Genomic DNA, 19,066 nt, shown 5'->3' with positions numbered 1-19,066 from the left:
AGTAAATCCCTAGGTCGCAGTCCTGGACCTCAAGGTGGGTGTGAGTTCACAGAAGGAGCTGTCGCTTTGCTTCTGTCAGTAAATCCCTAGGTCGCAGTCCTGGACCTCAAGGTGGGTGTGAGTTCACAGAAGGAGCTGTCGCTTTGCTTCTGTCAGTAAATCCCTAGGTCGCAGTCCTGGGCCTCCAGGCTCCCTCGACGCTTTTGTGAGGCCGTGCACCGGCAGCCGATCCCGGCAGAGGCGGGTGACTGCGGAGTGAGCGGACTCGGAGCCTGGGAAGAGGCCGTCAGAGGAGGCTGGGCTGGGCGGGGTGGGCCTGGCTGGCGCCCTTTCAGCCCGGCACTGGACCGCTCAGCAGGAGCCAGCGGCACACCCGGGCCACGCTGGGAACCCACAGGCGGACCGGGAGGGCGGGGCTGCAGCTCCCTGGCTCCTTGGTCCACGTCGATGTAGAAGAGCAGAAAGAGGGCTCAACTGAGAATCTGGGCGACTCCAGGTCTTAGTCCTGCTGTCATTACCAGCTATGGGGCTCTGAGCACTTCTCTTAACCTTTTCATAACCTCTTCAGTCTCTGAAACTGTCGAGCAAACACATCTATCACTAGGTAAATAGTGTTATGTTAAATTTGAACTCTTTGAACCACAAGGTGTTAATGCCATAGCCATAGACAGTCATTCAGAGACACCAATGCACAGACACAGCTAAGAAGAATATAGAGGTTGTGCACCAGGACAAGGATGACCAGCACCCACATGACTCCAGACAGAACACCATCCATGTGAGGATTTTAAACCAGTTTGGTAAAACAAACAGACAGTGGCCACCAAGAATCCTGTGTAAGAGAAAGTCCTGAGATTAAGTGAGGTGCAGCTGCACCCACATGAGAGCAAACGCTTCGCAAAATGACGAAGGCGTCGTCCTGTACTCTCTCCTCGCTCGACAGCAGAAGCCACTGCCAAATGTTTCGGGTTTCTTCCTTCTCCTTCTCCTCGCCCTCCTTTTCTCTTTCTCTTCATTCTTTTAATTTTTCTAAATCTCTCCTCTTGCTTTGACAAGGTCACGCTCTGGTTGGGTTCGGGTTCAGTTTTCCTGAGGAGAGCTGAGGATGCTCGGGGTTTTGTTCACAAAGGGACGGAAGAGAGGAAGGAACAGGCAGGGAGCAGAAATGAGGTTAGGGCTGGATGAAGGAGAAGACAGAGGTAGAATCCGGCAAAGGGTGAAAATTCAAAGCAGGAACCCGGTCTTTGTTTTCTGAGGGGGAAAAAAAATCCCTTTTGAATTGGGTTTTAGGCCAGCTCACTTTTTCCTCCCCGGAAGATCCAGTCTCGGAAGTGATTTGGAAATGGCTTGCTATTGAAACACATCAGGATTAGTTGATAAAACACACAGTGAAACCTTGCCACTCGTTTGGGAACTAAAATTTTACCATTAGGATCTACTGTTTCACATTACATTTTAAAAGTAGACCTTTTTGCTTCTAAAACAATCAGATTATAAAAGAGTATTTACAGAGTATCTTTGTACAGAGTAAATTATTTACAGAATTTAGAAAATAAATTAAATGCATAACTAGAGCCCTGGCCGGTTTGGCTCAGCAGTTAGAGCGTCAGCCTGCGGACCAGTGAGTCGCGGGTTCGATTCCGGTCAAGGGCATGTACCTCAGTTGTGGTCCATCCCCAGCCCTGGTTGGGTCTTGCGGGAGGCAGCCAGTGGATGTGGCTCTATCACATCCATGTTTCTCTCTGTCTCTCTCTCCCTCCCTCCCACTCTATCTGATAATAAGTGAAAAATATCCTTCGGTGAGGAATAAAAAATAAAAAAATAAATGCACAACTAGAAATCACTTAAACATATTTTGCTTCTCACACTTACCAAATAAACATCCCTAAGATTGATGTTGGCTGTCCTGGGAGGGTCAGGAAGAGACCTTAGACATCGCCTAGTGTCCCTTACCTGTCGGAAGTTAGAGGTGAAGGCTCCCAGGTAAGCGACCACGCCTGAGGAAATGAGGATGTCTCCAGTCAAGTTGAAGTACAGCATCCCTAGCTCCAGGGCTGTCTGGCTCCACCGCGTTTTCTCGCCCCCAAGGCCACCAATCAACTGCTCAGCTCGTTCCAGCTTTTTGCTGCATAAGTCAACCTCGAAAACAAAAGGAAACTTTTATCGACATCCAAGTAGAATGAGTTTTAAAATTCTGCAAGATTTTACCCTCAGAGATAATTTTTTTAATTACAAGTTTCTGATTGAAAAGTTTTTAACTATTTGAAAGAAAAATGTAAGATAGCTGATTATGGATACTGAGAAGTTCATAATGTTTTAAATTTTTTTCATAATAAAGTATGCACTTTAATACAATGTATAAAATTCACAGTGGTATTTATCACATAATGCAGACAGTTGTAGTGAAGGACATGACCTACAGTATGAGACACTAAAAGTTAAGTAAGTAATAAAGGATATTCTCTTGCAAGTATAGATGTTTTCCTTCCATTTTATCATCTAAATTCATTTTATTTTAATAGTCTCTGAACATTTTCCACTCATTTAACTTATGGTTGACTTAATGATTTCAAAGGTTAAATGTTTAAAAGTTTTAATAATTTATACTTACTTACAAAGCACAATTTTCAAGTTGTTAAATTGTGTCAACCCACTCAGACACTTGCAATTAACCTTAAATTAGGGCATCAATCAATAGCTGAGAGCCTACTTTGTGCAAAAGACTGTTAACCAAATTTGTAATTAAGCAATGTGTTAAAAAATAAAAAGAGTAATTATAAAGGTAGCAAACTTGGGGAAAAACCATTTCAACCCATATAATAGCAATATTTCAATAGAATACCTGAATTATTTTTACTTAATTTAAAGTGATTTAGCATCATTATATCTGGAAGAAGATTAAGTAAAGTTTATCCTAAGGTTCAAAATGAAATAATTCACATAAAGAGAGAAAGTAAATAACTGATAAAAATAGAGACATTTAGATTATTTTGAAATAAGAATAATTTTTCCTAATGCCATTAATATTTATATTAAATAATTACTTTTACATTAAAAGATATCAAATCTTATATCAGTTCATCCAAAGACAGGTTTTAAAAAGTAAAAGGTACCTAACTGGTAATATTTTTGATACTCCCTAAATTTAAACCTTTTTTTTTTTTAGAGAGAGAGAAACATCGATTGTCTCCTGCACACCCCCTACTGGGGATGGAGCCTACAGCCAGGCATGTGTCCTGTCCTCTCCGTCCAGGGGACAATGCTCAATTCACTGAGCCACACAAGTCAGGCTAAACCTTGTCTTTTTTTCTTTTCCCTTTTCTAATAGTGTCTGTCTCCCTGGTTTCTTTCTTCATCCATTATTCCTTCAATGATGTTGAAATGTTAAATTAGGTCTTGGTCTATGATAAAAGTGGTCATTCGTGTGGCAGAGAGCGAAAGAGGACATGGGATAAATGGTGATGAAAAATATAAAATAAAATAAATGAGTAAAAATACTTTAGCTAAACTTTCTCCTCCAAACGCAGATTTTTAGTACACATATGCATTTTTTTTATTTTATATTACCATAATATTTAACATTTTATTTTGAAAACTAAATAAACATTTCAAACATCCAGAAGTTGAACGGTGTTTCGAGTGAGCAACAACATAATACCTGTTATATCATTTAAACTGAAACTTCTCCCTTGGAAATCATGCTCAGTAATAGTACATTATTATTGTAAATATCAGTACAATGTCACATATGTGCACAAATATAGAATGTGTGCATATATCCTATAGAAGTAAGCAATCTGGTACCACGGGAAAGAGCATAGCCACTGGAGTCAGATTGCCTGGGTTCAGACCTTAGTGTTTACACTTAGAAGCTGGGTTGACCGTGGACAAGCTGCTCAACTTTTCTGTGCTTTAGTTTCTACAAAAAGGTAGAAAAAGATTGCCTCCCTCAGAAGGCTGTTGTGAGAAGAAATGAGATCATATATACAACAATGCCTTGCATCTAATAAGCACCAAAAATGTTTGACTGTTACAAAGTATTTTGACTTTTTTCGAGAATGTAATCAGACTTTCACAGTTAAAATTTCCAAACAGTATCACTATATAAGTTAGACCAACGCTTTTAGTCTTAAAGATATTTTCAGTGGACACAGTATGGTTCTGGGTACTGAGTTCTTATCTCAGCTTTGCCATGGACTCTTATACAACCTAAGTCAATTAATGTTTTGGTTCTCCATTTCCTTACCTGTAACATAAAGAATAATTTAAATAATCTAGCTTAATATTTTAATAATACAAGACAGAGGTGATTGGCAATTTTTATTTTTTCTTTTGGTGCAGGAAAGGGCCAGAAGGTAAATATTTTAGGCTCTGGTGTCTGAGAGGTAAAATCAAGGATATTATGTAGGTACTTATATAACCATTTAATATGTAATCACATAAAAATACCAAAACCATTACTAACTTGTGGACCATAAAAATGGGCAATGATGAATTTGGCCCATGGGGCACAGTTCAACCCCCGACCAGCAAGAAAAGAGGATTGTTGTGTTATATGCTAACATGAACATTATTTTTATTTACAATAATTGACAATTTGCTCATATTTGTCTATATATTGTGCTGTACCTGGTTTTCCAAATCAGCCTTCTTTTCTTTATTTAGTTCAAGCGTGTCCTGAAGCTTGGCCAGCTTGGCCTGAACTTCCTGCAGGGCTGCCTGCTTTTTTCTAAGACTGTCCATGGCAATTTTAAGCTCCCCTTCAGCTGCAGCCAGTTTTATCTTTTTAGGAGCTACTATTTTTGCCACTCTGCAAAAAGTAAAATTGGAAAATAAAATATGCATTTAATATTCCAGTGCACTATCAGTGAATGAGCTTTTCTAATATCCTTACTATGACTCAAAACTCATCTATATGTACAACTATACTGATTTCTATATTTTCTGTTTCATCTAAGAATCCATCAAATCTGATCCCAGCACATAAGTAATGACTATTAATACCAAATAGGCATAATGCTTTCAAGTCAGTCATTGTTTTTTGCCCGAAATAATATTTGATTGTTGCCAGTGTGGAATTTTGGAGATTTTGCAAGAGGAGAATAGCACATTCATGTAAACTATGACAGTGTTTGGGGAAAGTAACCTAATCATTAAGACTTAATTCTGATGAGGAGGTGAGATTTTATCTGTGTCATTTTACTTCTTTTTTTAAATTTCAGAATACACCCTTACATAAAACCAAATTTTCTTATAAATATGCATGTTAGTAATAAAAGGGACTAGGTAGGAAAAATGATAGATCTAAATTATTTCCTCTATCTGGAAAAAAGAGTCAGTCATGTTATCTTTCCAAACAAATGATAACATTTTAAATTAAAATGTATCATTAACATCGTCTATCATGGTCCTAACCATATAGAGCATGCAATATAAATGTGCAATGATTCAAATTGTGTATAAATTTGAAAGATATACTGTAAAAGTTGCTTTTTGAAGACATAACCAATAATTTTTACTCTCTGTACATGCTATGAATGGTTCTCACCTAATTAGCAAAACAGGCTCTTTATCTCATAAAGAATATGTATTACACCGGTGGTTTTCTAAATGTGGTCCTAGGCATGCCCCTCCCCTTCACGGAGTCCGTGAGGTCCGCCCCCGTCCACCTACACATCTGTGTGAGGCTGTATTTTCTTCACATGCTTCAATCGAAACAACATGTAACAGCCCTGGCCAGTTTGGCTCAGCGGTTAGAGCATCGGCCTGCGGTCCAGAGAGACCCGGGTTCGGTTCCCGCTAAGGGCACGTACCTCGGTTGCAGTTTGTCCCCAGCCCTGGTTGGGTCATGCGGGTGGCAGCCACTCGATGTGTTGCTTTCACGTCGATGTTTCTCTTTCTCTCTCCCTCTCACTCTATCTGAACAAAATATCGAAAAATGTCCTCGGGTGAGGATAAAAAAAAAAAAAAAAAAAAAAGAAACAACATGTAACAGACTGAAGCACACCTGAGAGTCCAGCAATCTTCTAGAAGAGCACACGTTAAAGAGATTTGTTAAAATGTAAAACACCATTGCTCTTCTCATAGATGTTTTGAAAATGTGGATTTAAAAAAAATAGTTGTGTTAACATGTAATGTTTTCATTGCTATTTTTAAATGAATTAATAAATATTATTTTTAAATTTCTCACTTTTAATTTCTAATATGATAGATAAACAAAAGTTTTGGGGGGTCTCCACTAATTTTTAAGAGTGTGTAAAGGGCTCCTGAGTCCAAAAAGTTTAAGTTCCACTATATTATACTATTTAATTAGTATAATCTCGCCTCCAATAAATATGTAAACATATAGCAGGAATTAGACATGGTTTTCTGAGGTTACTCTCACCTATGTAGCTTTTAAGTTTTGTGTGCGTGTGTGTGTGTTTGTTGTTACAGATGTTTCTCCTTTTTCCTCCATTGACACCCTCCTCCCAATTTCGCCCCTACCCCCAGCTTTGTTGTCTATGTTCATGGTTACACATATATGCATATAAGTTCTGTGGTTTATCCCTCTACTCCGACCCCCGCCCCCCTCTTCTGAGGCTTGTCAGTCTGTATCCCACTTCTATGTCTCTGGGTCAATTTTGTTCATAAGTTTGTTTAGTTTATTATATTCCACAAATAAGTGAGATCATGTGATATTTGTCTTTCTCTGCTTGGCTTGTTTCACTTAGGATAATACTCTTCAGGCCCTCCAGGTCCTATCAAAGGATAAGAGGTCTTTCTTATAGCTGCATAGTACTCCACTGTGTATATGTACCACAGCTTTTTCATCCACTCATCTATTGATGGGCACTTGGGTTGTTTCCAGATCTTAGCTATTATAAATAGTGCTGCTACGAACATAGGGGTGCATATATTCTTCTGATTGGTGTTTCAGGCTTCTTAGGGTATATTCCTAGAAGTGGGATTACTGGGTCAAATAGTAGTTTAATTTTTAATTTTTTGAGGAAACACCATATTGTTTTCCATAGTGTCTGCACCAGTCTAACTGACCAAACTTGGAATAGAACATACCAGTTCATTTTCTTTCAGTCGATACTTACTTATCATACGAATCCATTGCTATGACCCATTTGCACAGACCTTCGGCTGCTGTGGAAGCATTTCTAATCTTTTCTGGAACAAAGTCTGGATTGGGAATGTAATTTTTTCTAATGATGTTCATGTAAGCTGGAGGAATGTTGTCTTTGTCATATTCATGAAGTGACTGGAGAAATCGAATGTCACCAAGAAGTCTCTTAGCTGGACCCCAGAAATCCTCTATTTTTTTCCCTGAACCGGTTGGGTCGGGGATCTTGTCGGCTTTGATGCCCTTCAGGATGCAGATAGCTTCCATGACGAGCTTCACGCCCGCGGGCGGGCTCTTCATGGACTTCACCACCGTAATGTCCTTGAAACGAAACATGCGAATTATTCAGAAAGAATAGTTTGCTTATGCATGATAGAATCTTGTTCATTGGGCAGAAATGGTGACTATGATAGAAGCGTCGTCAAGAAGCATCATCCAGAAGCATTGAGAAGTTTGTCTCCCCCGAAAGCTGAAAACTAAAAGTAATGATGGGAACATACCTTATGTAAGATTACTTATGATATAAAGTCTACTTCAAAAACATATAAAAGAGAGATCTGGCTGTTACAAAGTAAGAGTTTCATCACTTCCTAAAAAACTATAAAAGATGCAAACGTTAGAAAAATACAAAGAAATAATAAATATGAAGATATATAATCCCATCACATAGAGTTAAGTACTGTAAACATTTTTGTTTACATTCTTCTATATCTTTTTCTATGTATATGTATAAGCTACAAACCAATGTATATGCCATATTTTAACAATGGAATCATAGTATACTAACATACATGCTGTTTTAAAACCTGTTTCAGTAACAACATATAATGCACATCCTTTCATGCTAGTAAACATTTCCATCATCATTTTTGATGGCTGCACAACCTGCAATGTATAGGTATGAACCGCAATTCTAACACCCTATCTGTGCTTTTTCCTTTGTTTTTACTATTATACTTGTCCTATTGAATTAAAGGTATGAAGAAGGTTCTAGCACTCTCTCCCCTACCCCAGCCAGCAGTTTAACCAAGATTCCCCACACTATTTATTTTTAAAAATTCATATTTATCTTTCTTAATTAAAATGTTCCCCTTTTATATCTTAATTTTAATGCCACATTTAATCAAATTAAGACATGCTATTATAAAATATAATGTAACTCACATTATTTTATGTGTCACAAACACATACAAAAAGCCCCACTGATAAACACTGACACTATATATATAGTTAGCCCTCCTAACTATGTCCACGGTCCTGCATTCGCAGATTCTGTAGATGGTTGTCATTATATCCTAAACAATACAGTATTAACCATTTGCATAGAATTTACTTTGCATTTGGTATTTAAGTAATCTAGAGATGACTTAAAATGTACAGGAGGATGTGTGTCGTTCACATGCAAAGACTATGCTATTTTATATAAGGAACTTGAGTACTGTGGATTTGGTATTTGGAGGGGGTCCAGGCCCCCGCAGATGCTAGGCACAACTGTACTTTATCACACCTACTGTAAGGTTATCCCAATGACAAAAGTGTCTAAATATGAAAAAGGCTCACCTTAGAATCAAAATATATACCTGGGTCTGATGCCCCTGTCGATTGTTGTGATTGTTTTGCCAAGTTCTCAAGGTAACAGTTGTTTTAGGGTAGGTTGTAACATGTGGGAGCTTGCTTCTTTTTCAAAATTGCCTCAGTCATACATGTGTATCCACCCCCCCTCAGGTGAATTAGGAAATCCTTTGCCAATTTGAAATTTATTTTAATTGCATTAATAGTGGAGACTAATTTGGAGAGATAGAATAGGTTGTAGCACACCATGGTACGTGCCTCCCTGAGCCCTGGTGACATGCTTCCTAGCACGTGTGTGGCCCTCTTACCTGTGCGGTGAGGGTGTCAAGGGCAGAGAGTGCGGACTCTAATATCGGCAAGGCCCCTGCCAGGTCAGCGTCACATTCGTCTTTGATGGCTTTAGAGGCCATAGCTTGTTCATTTGCTACCGTCTCATCAGCTTTCACTATTTTTTCAGTTTTGGCAACTTCTACAGATTCCCTCTCAATGATTACCATCATTTCATCAACCTCTTTGCTAGCAACTTTTAATTGAGGTTGGAGAGCCTCCAACTCAGATTGCATCGTGGCCACTTGAGATGAAGCAGAATCCAGTTTATCCAACCCGACTTCATACCTCTTTTTCATTTTCATTACTTCACTGAAAGAAGACAGATAAAACAGGTTAATTGGCAGCTCTGTACCCTACCTCAAGGAAAAGTAGTGTGTACTTGAGCTCTTCAGGCGTGTTCAAGGCACAATTAAGAAAGTGATCTGACATATTTCTACATATATTAACAACTTGCCAAAAAATATGAACTCTAACCCTGGCCAGTTTGGCTCGGTGGTTAGAGTGTTGGCCCTCAGACTGAAGGTTTGTGGGTTTGAGTCCCAGTCAAAGGCACATAACTGGGTTGTAAATTCAATCCCTGGCCCTGGTTGGGGTTGTGCAGGAGGCAACCAATCACTGTGTCTCTCTCACATCAATGTTTCTCTCTCTCTTCCTCCCTCCATTCCAATCTAAACAACAACAAAATCAATGGAAAAATATCCTAGGGTGAGGATAAACAACAACAAAAAAGTGACTCTAGAAAACTGGATTATGTGCAATTAAGAGCACTTTTGTATTTCCAGTACCTAGCACAATATCTAGGCACATAACAGAAATTCAAAGAACAAATACACTGGGTATAAGGCAAGGAGCCTCCTATATCAAATTAATGATGTGCTTCTAAAATTAGTCAACTTGAGACATTTATTCCAACAACACTAGTGTTCCTTAAAACTTTCTTATAATCACTTCTTTCAAATAGACTTCAGTGCCCAAAATATATTATTATGAATGTTGTCAAAGGTGGCAAACCATTTTAAGATGTATTCAATATCTGGAAATGGAAAAATTTCTTAAGGTAAAAGTGACAAATAGGATAGATAATAAATAACACTTTTGTTCTAGTGTAAAAAAACAAACCACATTTACAAGAGAGAGCACAGCACATTTTTGTCACATGTTGATTCTTCCTGAGTTAGCAAAATATTTGACAGTAACGGAAACTGAGGCTACTGGATGCAGGATTCCATATTATCAAGTTCAGTTTCTGTGAAACCTGGTGGAGTGGGCACAGGAAAGGTCTAGTCCGGCCAGCGTGAAGCAGCATCAGCACTTTGGTTCATCCCATGTGACACTTCGCTGGCTAAACCACTGGTTTCCTGGCCAATGACCTAACTTGTTTCCAGGTTACAGTACAACCTGGCTACAGAGAGCTCTGAAGGCCTTGGCCAAATGGCTTGGTTGGTTGGAGCCTTGTCCCATACACCAAAGGGTTGTGGGTTTGATTCCCAGTCAGGGCACATGCCTAGGTTGCAGGTTTGGTCAGGGTGCATGCGAGAGGCAATTGATCAATGTCTCTCTCTCTAAAAATCAATGGAAACATATCCTCAGGTGAGGATTAAAAAGAAGACAGATCTGAAGACTTTAGCTATTAAGGCAAGAGTAACTACAGGGTTGAAATTATACTGGAGGTCAGGAAAAATTATAAACAAAAAGGAAAATTTGAAAGTCAAATAAGAATATATAAACATGTCTAGAAAACTATTACTTTCAACCTTCCTATTAGTTTATATTTCATTTTTATAATTTTCTAGTTAGGACGGCCTTACATGTGTGAACATACAATCAAACAAAGCCGTAAGTGATATCCAAAATTTAATCAGAAACTCCAAAAGTTTTTGACACTCTTAAAATATGAGAAGAAAAAAAAAACCCAGATTCCATTAAGTTAAAGATCATAAGTTCAACATGGAAAGACAATTATCTTGAAAGGTAAAAAAATAATAAAATTCACCTAAGTCACATAACAACAGCACTGGGTGGGAGCTGCAGATTTCACTACGTAGATGGAAAAAATACTAAGGATATAATTCAAATACAATGGTGTGAACCATCGTGGGTAAGAAAGCTATGACACCTCAGCAGCAAATGGCGTTGTAATAGTCACCATAAACGCAGATAAAAAGTGTCCTGCTGGATCTAGGGAGCATCTGGCCAATAAGAGAAGGGGCTTTCAAGTGCCTGAGATCATGACTTAGCCACAGAAACAATTAACTAGCAATATATGCAAAAATCAAACTCATAGCATTCATATTTTTGTGTCAAGGAATCTGTGCACACTTGGTGTTTTAAGTATTTTTAAAATATTGTTAAAAGTTTGTTCTGTTACCTCTTCACAGAAAACTACAAGTCATTGAAGAAAGAAATAGAGGAAGATACAAAAAATGGAAGCATATACCTTGTTCATGGATTGGAAGAATTAACATCATTAAAATGTCCATACTACCCAAAGCAATCTACAGATTCAATGCAATCCCCATCAAAATACCAACGACGTATTTCACAGAACTAGAACAAACACTCCAAAAGTTTATATGGAACCAAAAAAGACCTCGAATAGCCACAGCAATCTTGAAAAGAAGAACAAAGTAGGAGGGATCACATTAACAGATTTCAGGTTATACTACAAAGTCACTTTAATCAAAACAGCCTGGAACTGGCACAAGAACAGGCAGATAGATCAATGGAACAGAATAGAAACTCAGAAATTGACCTATGACAATATGCTCAATTCATATTTGACAAAGGTAGCAAGAGCATACAGTGGCATCAAGACAGTCTCTTCAATAAAAGATGTTGGGAAAATTGGACAGCTACTTGCAAAAAAATGAAGCTAGACCACCAACTTATTCCATACACAAGAATAAACTCAAAATAGATAAAAGACTTAAATGCAACTCATGAATCCATAAAAATTCTAGAAGAAAATGCAGGCAACAAAATTTCAGACATCATATGCAGCAGAATTTTCACTGATACAACACCTAAGGCAAGAGAAACAAAGGAAAAAATGAACACATGGGACTACATCAAACTCAAAAGCTTCTGCACAGCAAAAAACAAACAAACAAACAAACAAACCCCATCAAAATGGAAAGGGATCCCACTATATGGGAGACCATAATTGCCAATTATGCATCAGATAAGGATTAATTTACAAAATATATACAGTGCTCATACAACTCAACAAAAGGAAGACAAAGAACCCAGTTAAAAAATGGGCAGAGGACCTAAATAGACACCTCTCCAAAAAGGACATACAAATGGCCAAGAGACATATGAAGAAATACTCAATATCACTAATTATCAGGGAGATGCAAATTAAAACAACTATGAGGTATCACCTCACACCTGTCAGAATGGTCGCCATCAACAAATCATCAAACAACAAGTGTTGGCGAGGGTGTGGAGAAAAGGAGACTCTAGTACACTGCTGGTGGGAATGCAGACTGGTGCAGCCACTATGGAAAACAATATGGTGTTACCTCAAAAAATTAAAAATTGATCTGCCATTTGACCCAGTGATCCCACTTCTAGGAATATATCCTAAGAAACCTGAAACACCAATCAGAAAAAATATATGTACCCCTATGTTCATTGCAGCACTATTTACAACAGCTAATATCTGGAAACAACCAAAGTGTCCATCAATAGATGAGTGGATAAAAAAAGCTGTGGTACATGTATACAATGGGATACTAAGCAGCTGTAAGAAAGAAAGATCTCTTATCCTTTGAGATGGCATGGAAGGACCTGGAGAGTATTATCCTAAGCGAAACAAGCCAAGCAGAGAAAGACAAATATCACATGATCTCACTTATTTGTGGAATATAATAAACTAAACAAACTTATGAACAAAATTGACCCAGAGACATAGAGGTGGGGTACAAGCCTCAGAGGAGGGGGAGATAAACCACAGAACTTACATGCATGTATGTGTAACCAATGGACATAGACAACAAAGCTGGGCATGGGGCGGGGGAGGGGGAGGAGGGTGTCAATGGGGGAAAAAGGAGAAACATCTGTAACAAAAACAAGTTAATTAAAAAAAAAAGTTTGGTTTGTTAGATTAACAGACCAGCCTTGTGGTTCTGACATAAATCACACAATGGAGTATCATTCAGCCACAAGAAAAGAGGATATCCCTGCGTCTGTGACAACATGGATGGACCCGGAACACAGTGTGCTAGGTGAGGTAAGTCAGAGAGAGACAAGTACTGTATGAGATCATATGTATGGAATCTAAGAAAGTCAAACCTATGAAAACCAGAGCGTATAAAGGTGGTTACCAGGGGACTGGGTGTGGGTGATAAGAGTGATGGTGAATTTAAATGAATAGTAAAAAAATCCACAGAGCTCTAATGCACAGTAAAATGAATATAGCTAATAATATTGTACTATAATTATGAAATGTGATAAATATCGGTACAACAGCAATCATATATATATATATATTTTTTATCCTCACCTGAGGACATTTTTCCATTTTTTATTCAGATAGAGCAGGAGGGAGAGAGAGGAAGAGAGAGAGAGAAATATCAATGTGAAAGAAACACATCGAGTGGCTGCCACCTGCACGACCCAACCAGGACCAGGGACTAACCACAACGGAGGTACATGCCCTTAGCAGGAACTGAACTGGGGTCTCTCCAGACCGTAGGCCAACACTCTAACTGCTGAGCCAAACTGGCCAAGGCACAGCAACCATATTACAATACTAAATGTATTAAAGTAACAAGTTTAAACATATACAATGTTATGTGTCAAATTTATTCAATAAAAAAAGTATTGCAATATAAATTGTGGAATTGAGCAGTAGTGCTAGGTTTGTGTTAAGCAAAACTCTCATTAAGTTTATAGATAATATTCAAACATTTTAAAAAATGTAAGTTTCACCATGTGTATACATTTAATTTACCAGATTTATTAATTATTTAAGTAGGAAAATTTGATTCATTATATCAAACCTTAAAAGGGAAATAAAAATACATTAAAATAATAAATACAACATAAAAATTTTGTTTAAATAAGTTTTGTAATGTAAACAAACATTAGTTGAAGACCCTCTTGCCCAGACAGTGTGGCTCAGTGGTTGAGCATCGACTCATGCACCAAGAGGCCATCAGTTCTATTCCCAGTCAGGGCACATGCCCAGGTTGTTGGCCAAATCCCCAGTGGGGGGCATGCAGGAGGTGGCCAATAGATGTTCTCTCTCATCGATGTTTCTCTCTGTCTCCCTCTCCCTTCTTCTCTCTCTAAAATCAATAAAGGAAAAAAAAAAAGACTCCTTAAAGTTGATCACTAAAATTCCTAAACTTCTAACTTTCTAGCTTAATTTAAAGTTTCACATTTTAATATATATATATTGAATATTAATTTTCAGAACCGAAGAACTTTAAAAAAAATGTTTCTGCATGTACAAGTCATCTCCAATGACATAAAAAAAGCTTGCAATGACACATTCCACAGTACACGTGTTTATTGATATTCATATTGATTTTTCCAAATGAGAATTTATCTGAAGAAGGAAAGGTGACTACGGTACATTCGGTAGCTGTCTCTGGCTTTCAATTGTTGAGGATCTAAAGAGAAGGTTTTTCTATTATCAAAGAAAAATAACTCTCCGGTGTTGTGTACTCAATATCACTGTCAAAGTATCTTGCGGCCTTACCGCAGCTTTGAGCGGCACACCTTCATCCTTCAACAAACATGGTTATGTATTTCTGATAGGTTAGGCAGTTCATTCATACAAAAGAATAAGACCCACTCCCTACCCTAAGAAATGTCTGTGGGGTGAATCACTTAAAGATTTAACAAAACTCACTATATATATGAAATCTATTTCTATTACATCATAGCTCTGTCATTTTTGTACACACAAATACTTTAAAACTTCTGTAGCTTACTTAAAAATGTAAAAATTTGTTTTTACCTTCTTTTCTTTTCCAACAGCAGTTTGAAGGTGGAGATTAATTCCAGGTAAGAGGTTGGAGTCACATAATTGTATCTTTGCAGTTGAGCAAAGAAGGATGTTGACAAGTCTATAGTAGAAGTGTGGAAGCTTTTGCACATGTCGATACAGCCCTCCCGTATAATCTCTGACATTTCAATTTCTTCCAAAAAGCGTGAGGCAACTGCCTGTAGTGCATCTTCAGGCCATGACTAAATGTAATATAAATGCTTTAGCACTTGATCAAATGTGAGTCTACTCATGAGTCAATTGCTACTGTAGTCCTTTACAATTTATAGGGCTTAGAAATGGAGAGGAAAGCTTGAGGGATGGGTTGGGAGAAACATTTTTATGAGGAACTTCCCCCAAGTGCTTGCATGCTTAGGGCAGGGAACCAGTAGCTAGTGCATGTAATTAACTCTGTGGTTTGTTCAAGGCTTAGAGAAATTGTTCATAAGTATTGCAGGAGCAAGGAAGAGCAAAGGAACTAAAGTTATAGCATGCCTCTTTCTGTGTGCATTCTACTGGAATTATCGGATTTAATTCTCCCAATAATTCTCTGAGGTAAATGTTCTCTTTTCCCCTAAATTCCAGAATCGTATGAACAACTACCTCCTTCATTTCTCTTATAGGCATCTCACACTCAGCAAGTCCAAAATATGGTTTCTATCTCCCCCAAAACAGTTGAAATCTTCTCTAACTTAGTAAACATCACCCCATCTACTCAGTTGCTCAAGCCCAAATGCAGGAATCATCCTTGAGGGTAGAAGAAGAGAGGTAGGGTTATTTATACCTCTGTTCCTTGCTAGCAGGAGCTGAATTCTAGGTTTTGGGTTCCTGTACCTGTCAGGCGGTTCTTCCTCCACAACTCCAAACTCCAGTAACACCTTTTCCTCCCTATGCCCTTTTATATCCAGCTGTAGTAACCACATCCTGCTATGTTCCACCAATGCTTGATTGCTCTACCATCGCCTCTCATTTCCTTTAACCCTGCCTACACCTCCCTTCATTCAGCTTTTCTCAGTGACATCTTCCAATGTGTTGTCTTTCCTGTCAGAACCCTGACTGATACACAATTTATCCTAAAACTTTCTATGATATATTGAGGTTAATTTTATTACAGTAGTAATACAATGATTTTCTATTATGATGATTTCTTGCATTATAATTTCATAAAATAATACATTATTATTGATCACAACATTATGCTAAAACTACATTTTCTGGAGGGAGTCTATAAAATAAGTCATGATGATGGTGAAGAATCAACATTTCTAGAAGTCTATAAAAAATTTACATGGCAATACCTGAAACCAATCAATGGTGCAGCAGTTAACAAGAGCAGGGAACTTTCTAAGACGAACCCGAAATGCATCTCCAATGGGACTCATGGCAAGAACAACATGCAGTTGGTTTCGGCAGCGATCAATAAACATGTTGAAGAGAGCTATAGGGCTTCCATCTGTCTGTTTGGTTTTATCCCGTTGGCGATCTATCTGACGCATCTTATCGCATATCTCTTGCTTTTCATCTAACGCAAAGAGATTCGGAACTTCCCCAGCATTTAGCAGATTGTTGACATCTTCTAAAAATGACTCCCTTTTAATCTGAGTATCTGTAAACAGGAAGACACCGTGCATCTCACCTTCAGCACATTTCCGTAAGATCACTTTTAAATCTTCGTGCCACTCAGAGTTACCATAGCCCTTAGAGATTTCAACCTGGAAAAGCGAATAATCAGCCATGTGGGCAGCTAGTCTGGTGACAGACTGTCTTCCACTCCCTCCGACGCCAACCAGCAGAGCATGGCTGCGAGGCTGCTTCAGGATCCGGGAAATCCTGCTGATGTGTTCTATGGCGAATCGGAATAAGACAAGGTTCATGGTCTTTTTGCTCATATTGTTATATTCCTCGAGGTGAGATTCTACTATTATCCGAAGATTATCCACATCTGCAACTTCTCTGTAGTTAGTGTCCTCCCTCTTGGGATCGTGGAAATCACAAAACATTAAGCTGCGCAGGTCATCTTCTTCCACCACTCCGTCGCCATCAAAATCCAATCTTTGGAAAAGCTCATGAAAATTTTCATTCATGTAACTTTTCAGAATGTCTTGAATGTAGTTGACAAGCCATTTTCTGTCTGCATTATCCAGGAGGCGATCGTAATACACTCTAAGGACCTGGAATAATGGAAAAGCAGCTGTAGGAATTGACTCTTGTATTTTTTATTATATTTTATTTGTTAAGATTTATTTCTGTGCTAATCTCAAGTAATATAAAATTTACTCTCAGGAAATTTGCATGGGATTTATTAAAAGCATATCCAAACAATCAGGACGAACTCATTATCATGTTTATTTTAAATATTCATTTTGATCTTCTATATTTGAGACAATACAACTTTCAGTAAATAAAGGTAATTTGGGAGGGCCGAAGTAGATGCTAGAGATGCAAAGTGTATTAGGATTAGAAAAGGGGAAAAACTAGATAAGGTAAGTGAGTGCCTTTGCTGGTCACTTAGATAAGATAGAGCTGGGCACTGTTATCTAGGGTTTTCCCACTCTGTAGGAAGTCTATTTCACATAGTCCCATAACATGTGCCTATAGCCAGACTTCCTACATAAAATAACTGTTTCCTCAAAGTAGTATGTGTGTCCTTGGTTACAGTCTGTTTTGGACTGAGTAGTGGCCTACCTAAATTCATGATTTAAAGCCCTAGCCCACAATGTGACTATATTTGGAGAGAAGTCCTTTAAGGTGGTAATTAAGGTTAGGTGAGGTCATAAGGGTAGGGCCCAAAGCAAATAGGACTGGTGTCTCCCAACAAGAGGAGGAAGACACCTGAGCTCACACTCTCTCTCCACAGGCACACACGAGGGAAGGCCAGTGAGGACCCAGTGAGAAAGCACCTATCTGCAAGTCAAAAAGAGAACTTTCACCAAAACCCGAGCCTGACAGCACCTTGATCTTGGACTTCTGGCCTCCAGGACTATGAGAAAATAAATTTCTGTTGTTTAAGACACTCGGTCTTTGGTATTTTGTTATGGCAGCACTAGCAGACTAATACATAAATGCAATGCATAGTCATGTCAGCAAAACTTCTGACATTTGGGGAAAATAAGTTAAACCTGTCTACATCAGCTTCGTCACCTATAAATGGAAGTAGTAATACCTGCCTTCCAAGTGTCACAGATGCATGGCAAAAATGAAATGATAACATATGTAAAAACTATAGACTCAAGAATTAAATTTATTACAGACTGCCTTGCAGCCAACCTAATGGTGTTCAAGAACAATGATTTTAGCAATTTCACTACTGTCAAATGGATGACCTAATAGTGTCATCCATTTTTCCTAGCAGTTGTGGCTACACAGGCAAATGATATGATTGAAGCCTACTCGTACTCCAACAAGTTCAAAAGCTGTTTTTCTGTGGAACAATCTCGTTTCCAAACACATGCCAATAGCCACCCCCTTGGGTGGAGGTACTGAAGACCTCGTACAACAGCCCTCTGGGAAGAGAAAACTAAGGTAAACTCACCTGACTCATCAGGCATCAGTGTCTAAGCATAAATCAAGTATATTATTATCTTATCTAAGGCAGTGTTTCCCTAAAAATGTCAATACACCTGCAGGCACTGGGGAAAGCAGTGAATAAATAAAGCTGCTGCTCTCATAAAACTTCTATTCTAGCAAGACAATAAGTAAGCAAAAATGTAGATGGTCAAGTGACGTTCAGTGTCATGAAGAATAAAGCAAGATAAAGAGTTACAAAGGGGGTTTGGGACGGTCCAAGGTGAGCCTCTGTGCTAAATGGGTGTTTGACCAGAGAACTGAAGGAGGTCAGTGGGAAGCCTCATGAGCAATGGAGCTAGGCGTGTTCTAGGTCGAAGGAATATCAAGAGCAAAGTTCCTGAGGTGGAGAATGCTAGATGCTTCCTAGAGTAAGATGTGGCCCTGACAAAGTGCTGCCCTAGGCAATGCACTCCTTCAGCCATGTCAAAGACATGCTCCCTCTCATCTCTCTCCCTTTCCACCTCTCGGAATTACTTCTATTACCTGTG

General features: G+C 38.5%; 1 protein-coding gene across 1 annotated transcript in view; it reads right to left on the bottom strand.

The window, feature by feature from the left end:
• DNAH7 (dynein axonemal heavy chain 7) overlaps positions 1–19,066 on the bottom strand; it is a 211,659-nt gene that overhangs the window by 78,546 nt on the left and 114,047 nt on the right. The window contains exons 41-46 of the mRNA XM_036253338.1: positions 16,310–17,182; positions 14,985–15,214; positions 8,992–9,322; positions 7,086–7,432; positions 4,630–4,810; positions 1,954–2,139 (exon numbers count right to left, since the gene is read on the bottom strand). Coding sequence (XP_036109231.1) covers positions 1,954–2,139; positions 4,630–4,810; positions 7,086–7,432; positions 8,992–9,322; positions 14,985–15,214; positions 16,310–17,182 — 2,148 coding nt within the window. The remainder of the gene's footprint in view (positions 1–1,953; positions 2,140–4,629; positions 4,811–7,085; positions 7,433–8,991; positions 9,323–14,984; positions 15,215–16,309; positions 17,183–19,066) is intronic.

This window comes from Molossus molossus, unplaced genomic scaffold, assembly GCF_014108415.1.
Source record: "Molossus molossus isolate mMolMol1 unplaced genomic scaffold, mMolMol1.p scaffold_m16_p_11, whole genome shotgun sequence".
Taxonomy (NCBI): domain Eukaryota; kingdom Metazoa; phylum Chordata; class Mammalia; order Chiroptera; family Molossidae; genus Molossus; species Molossus molossus.
Note: the sequence above shows the minus strand (reverse complement) of the source record. Positions and strands in the feature narration are given on the sequence as shown.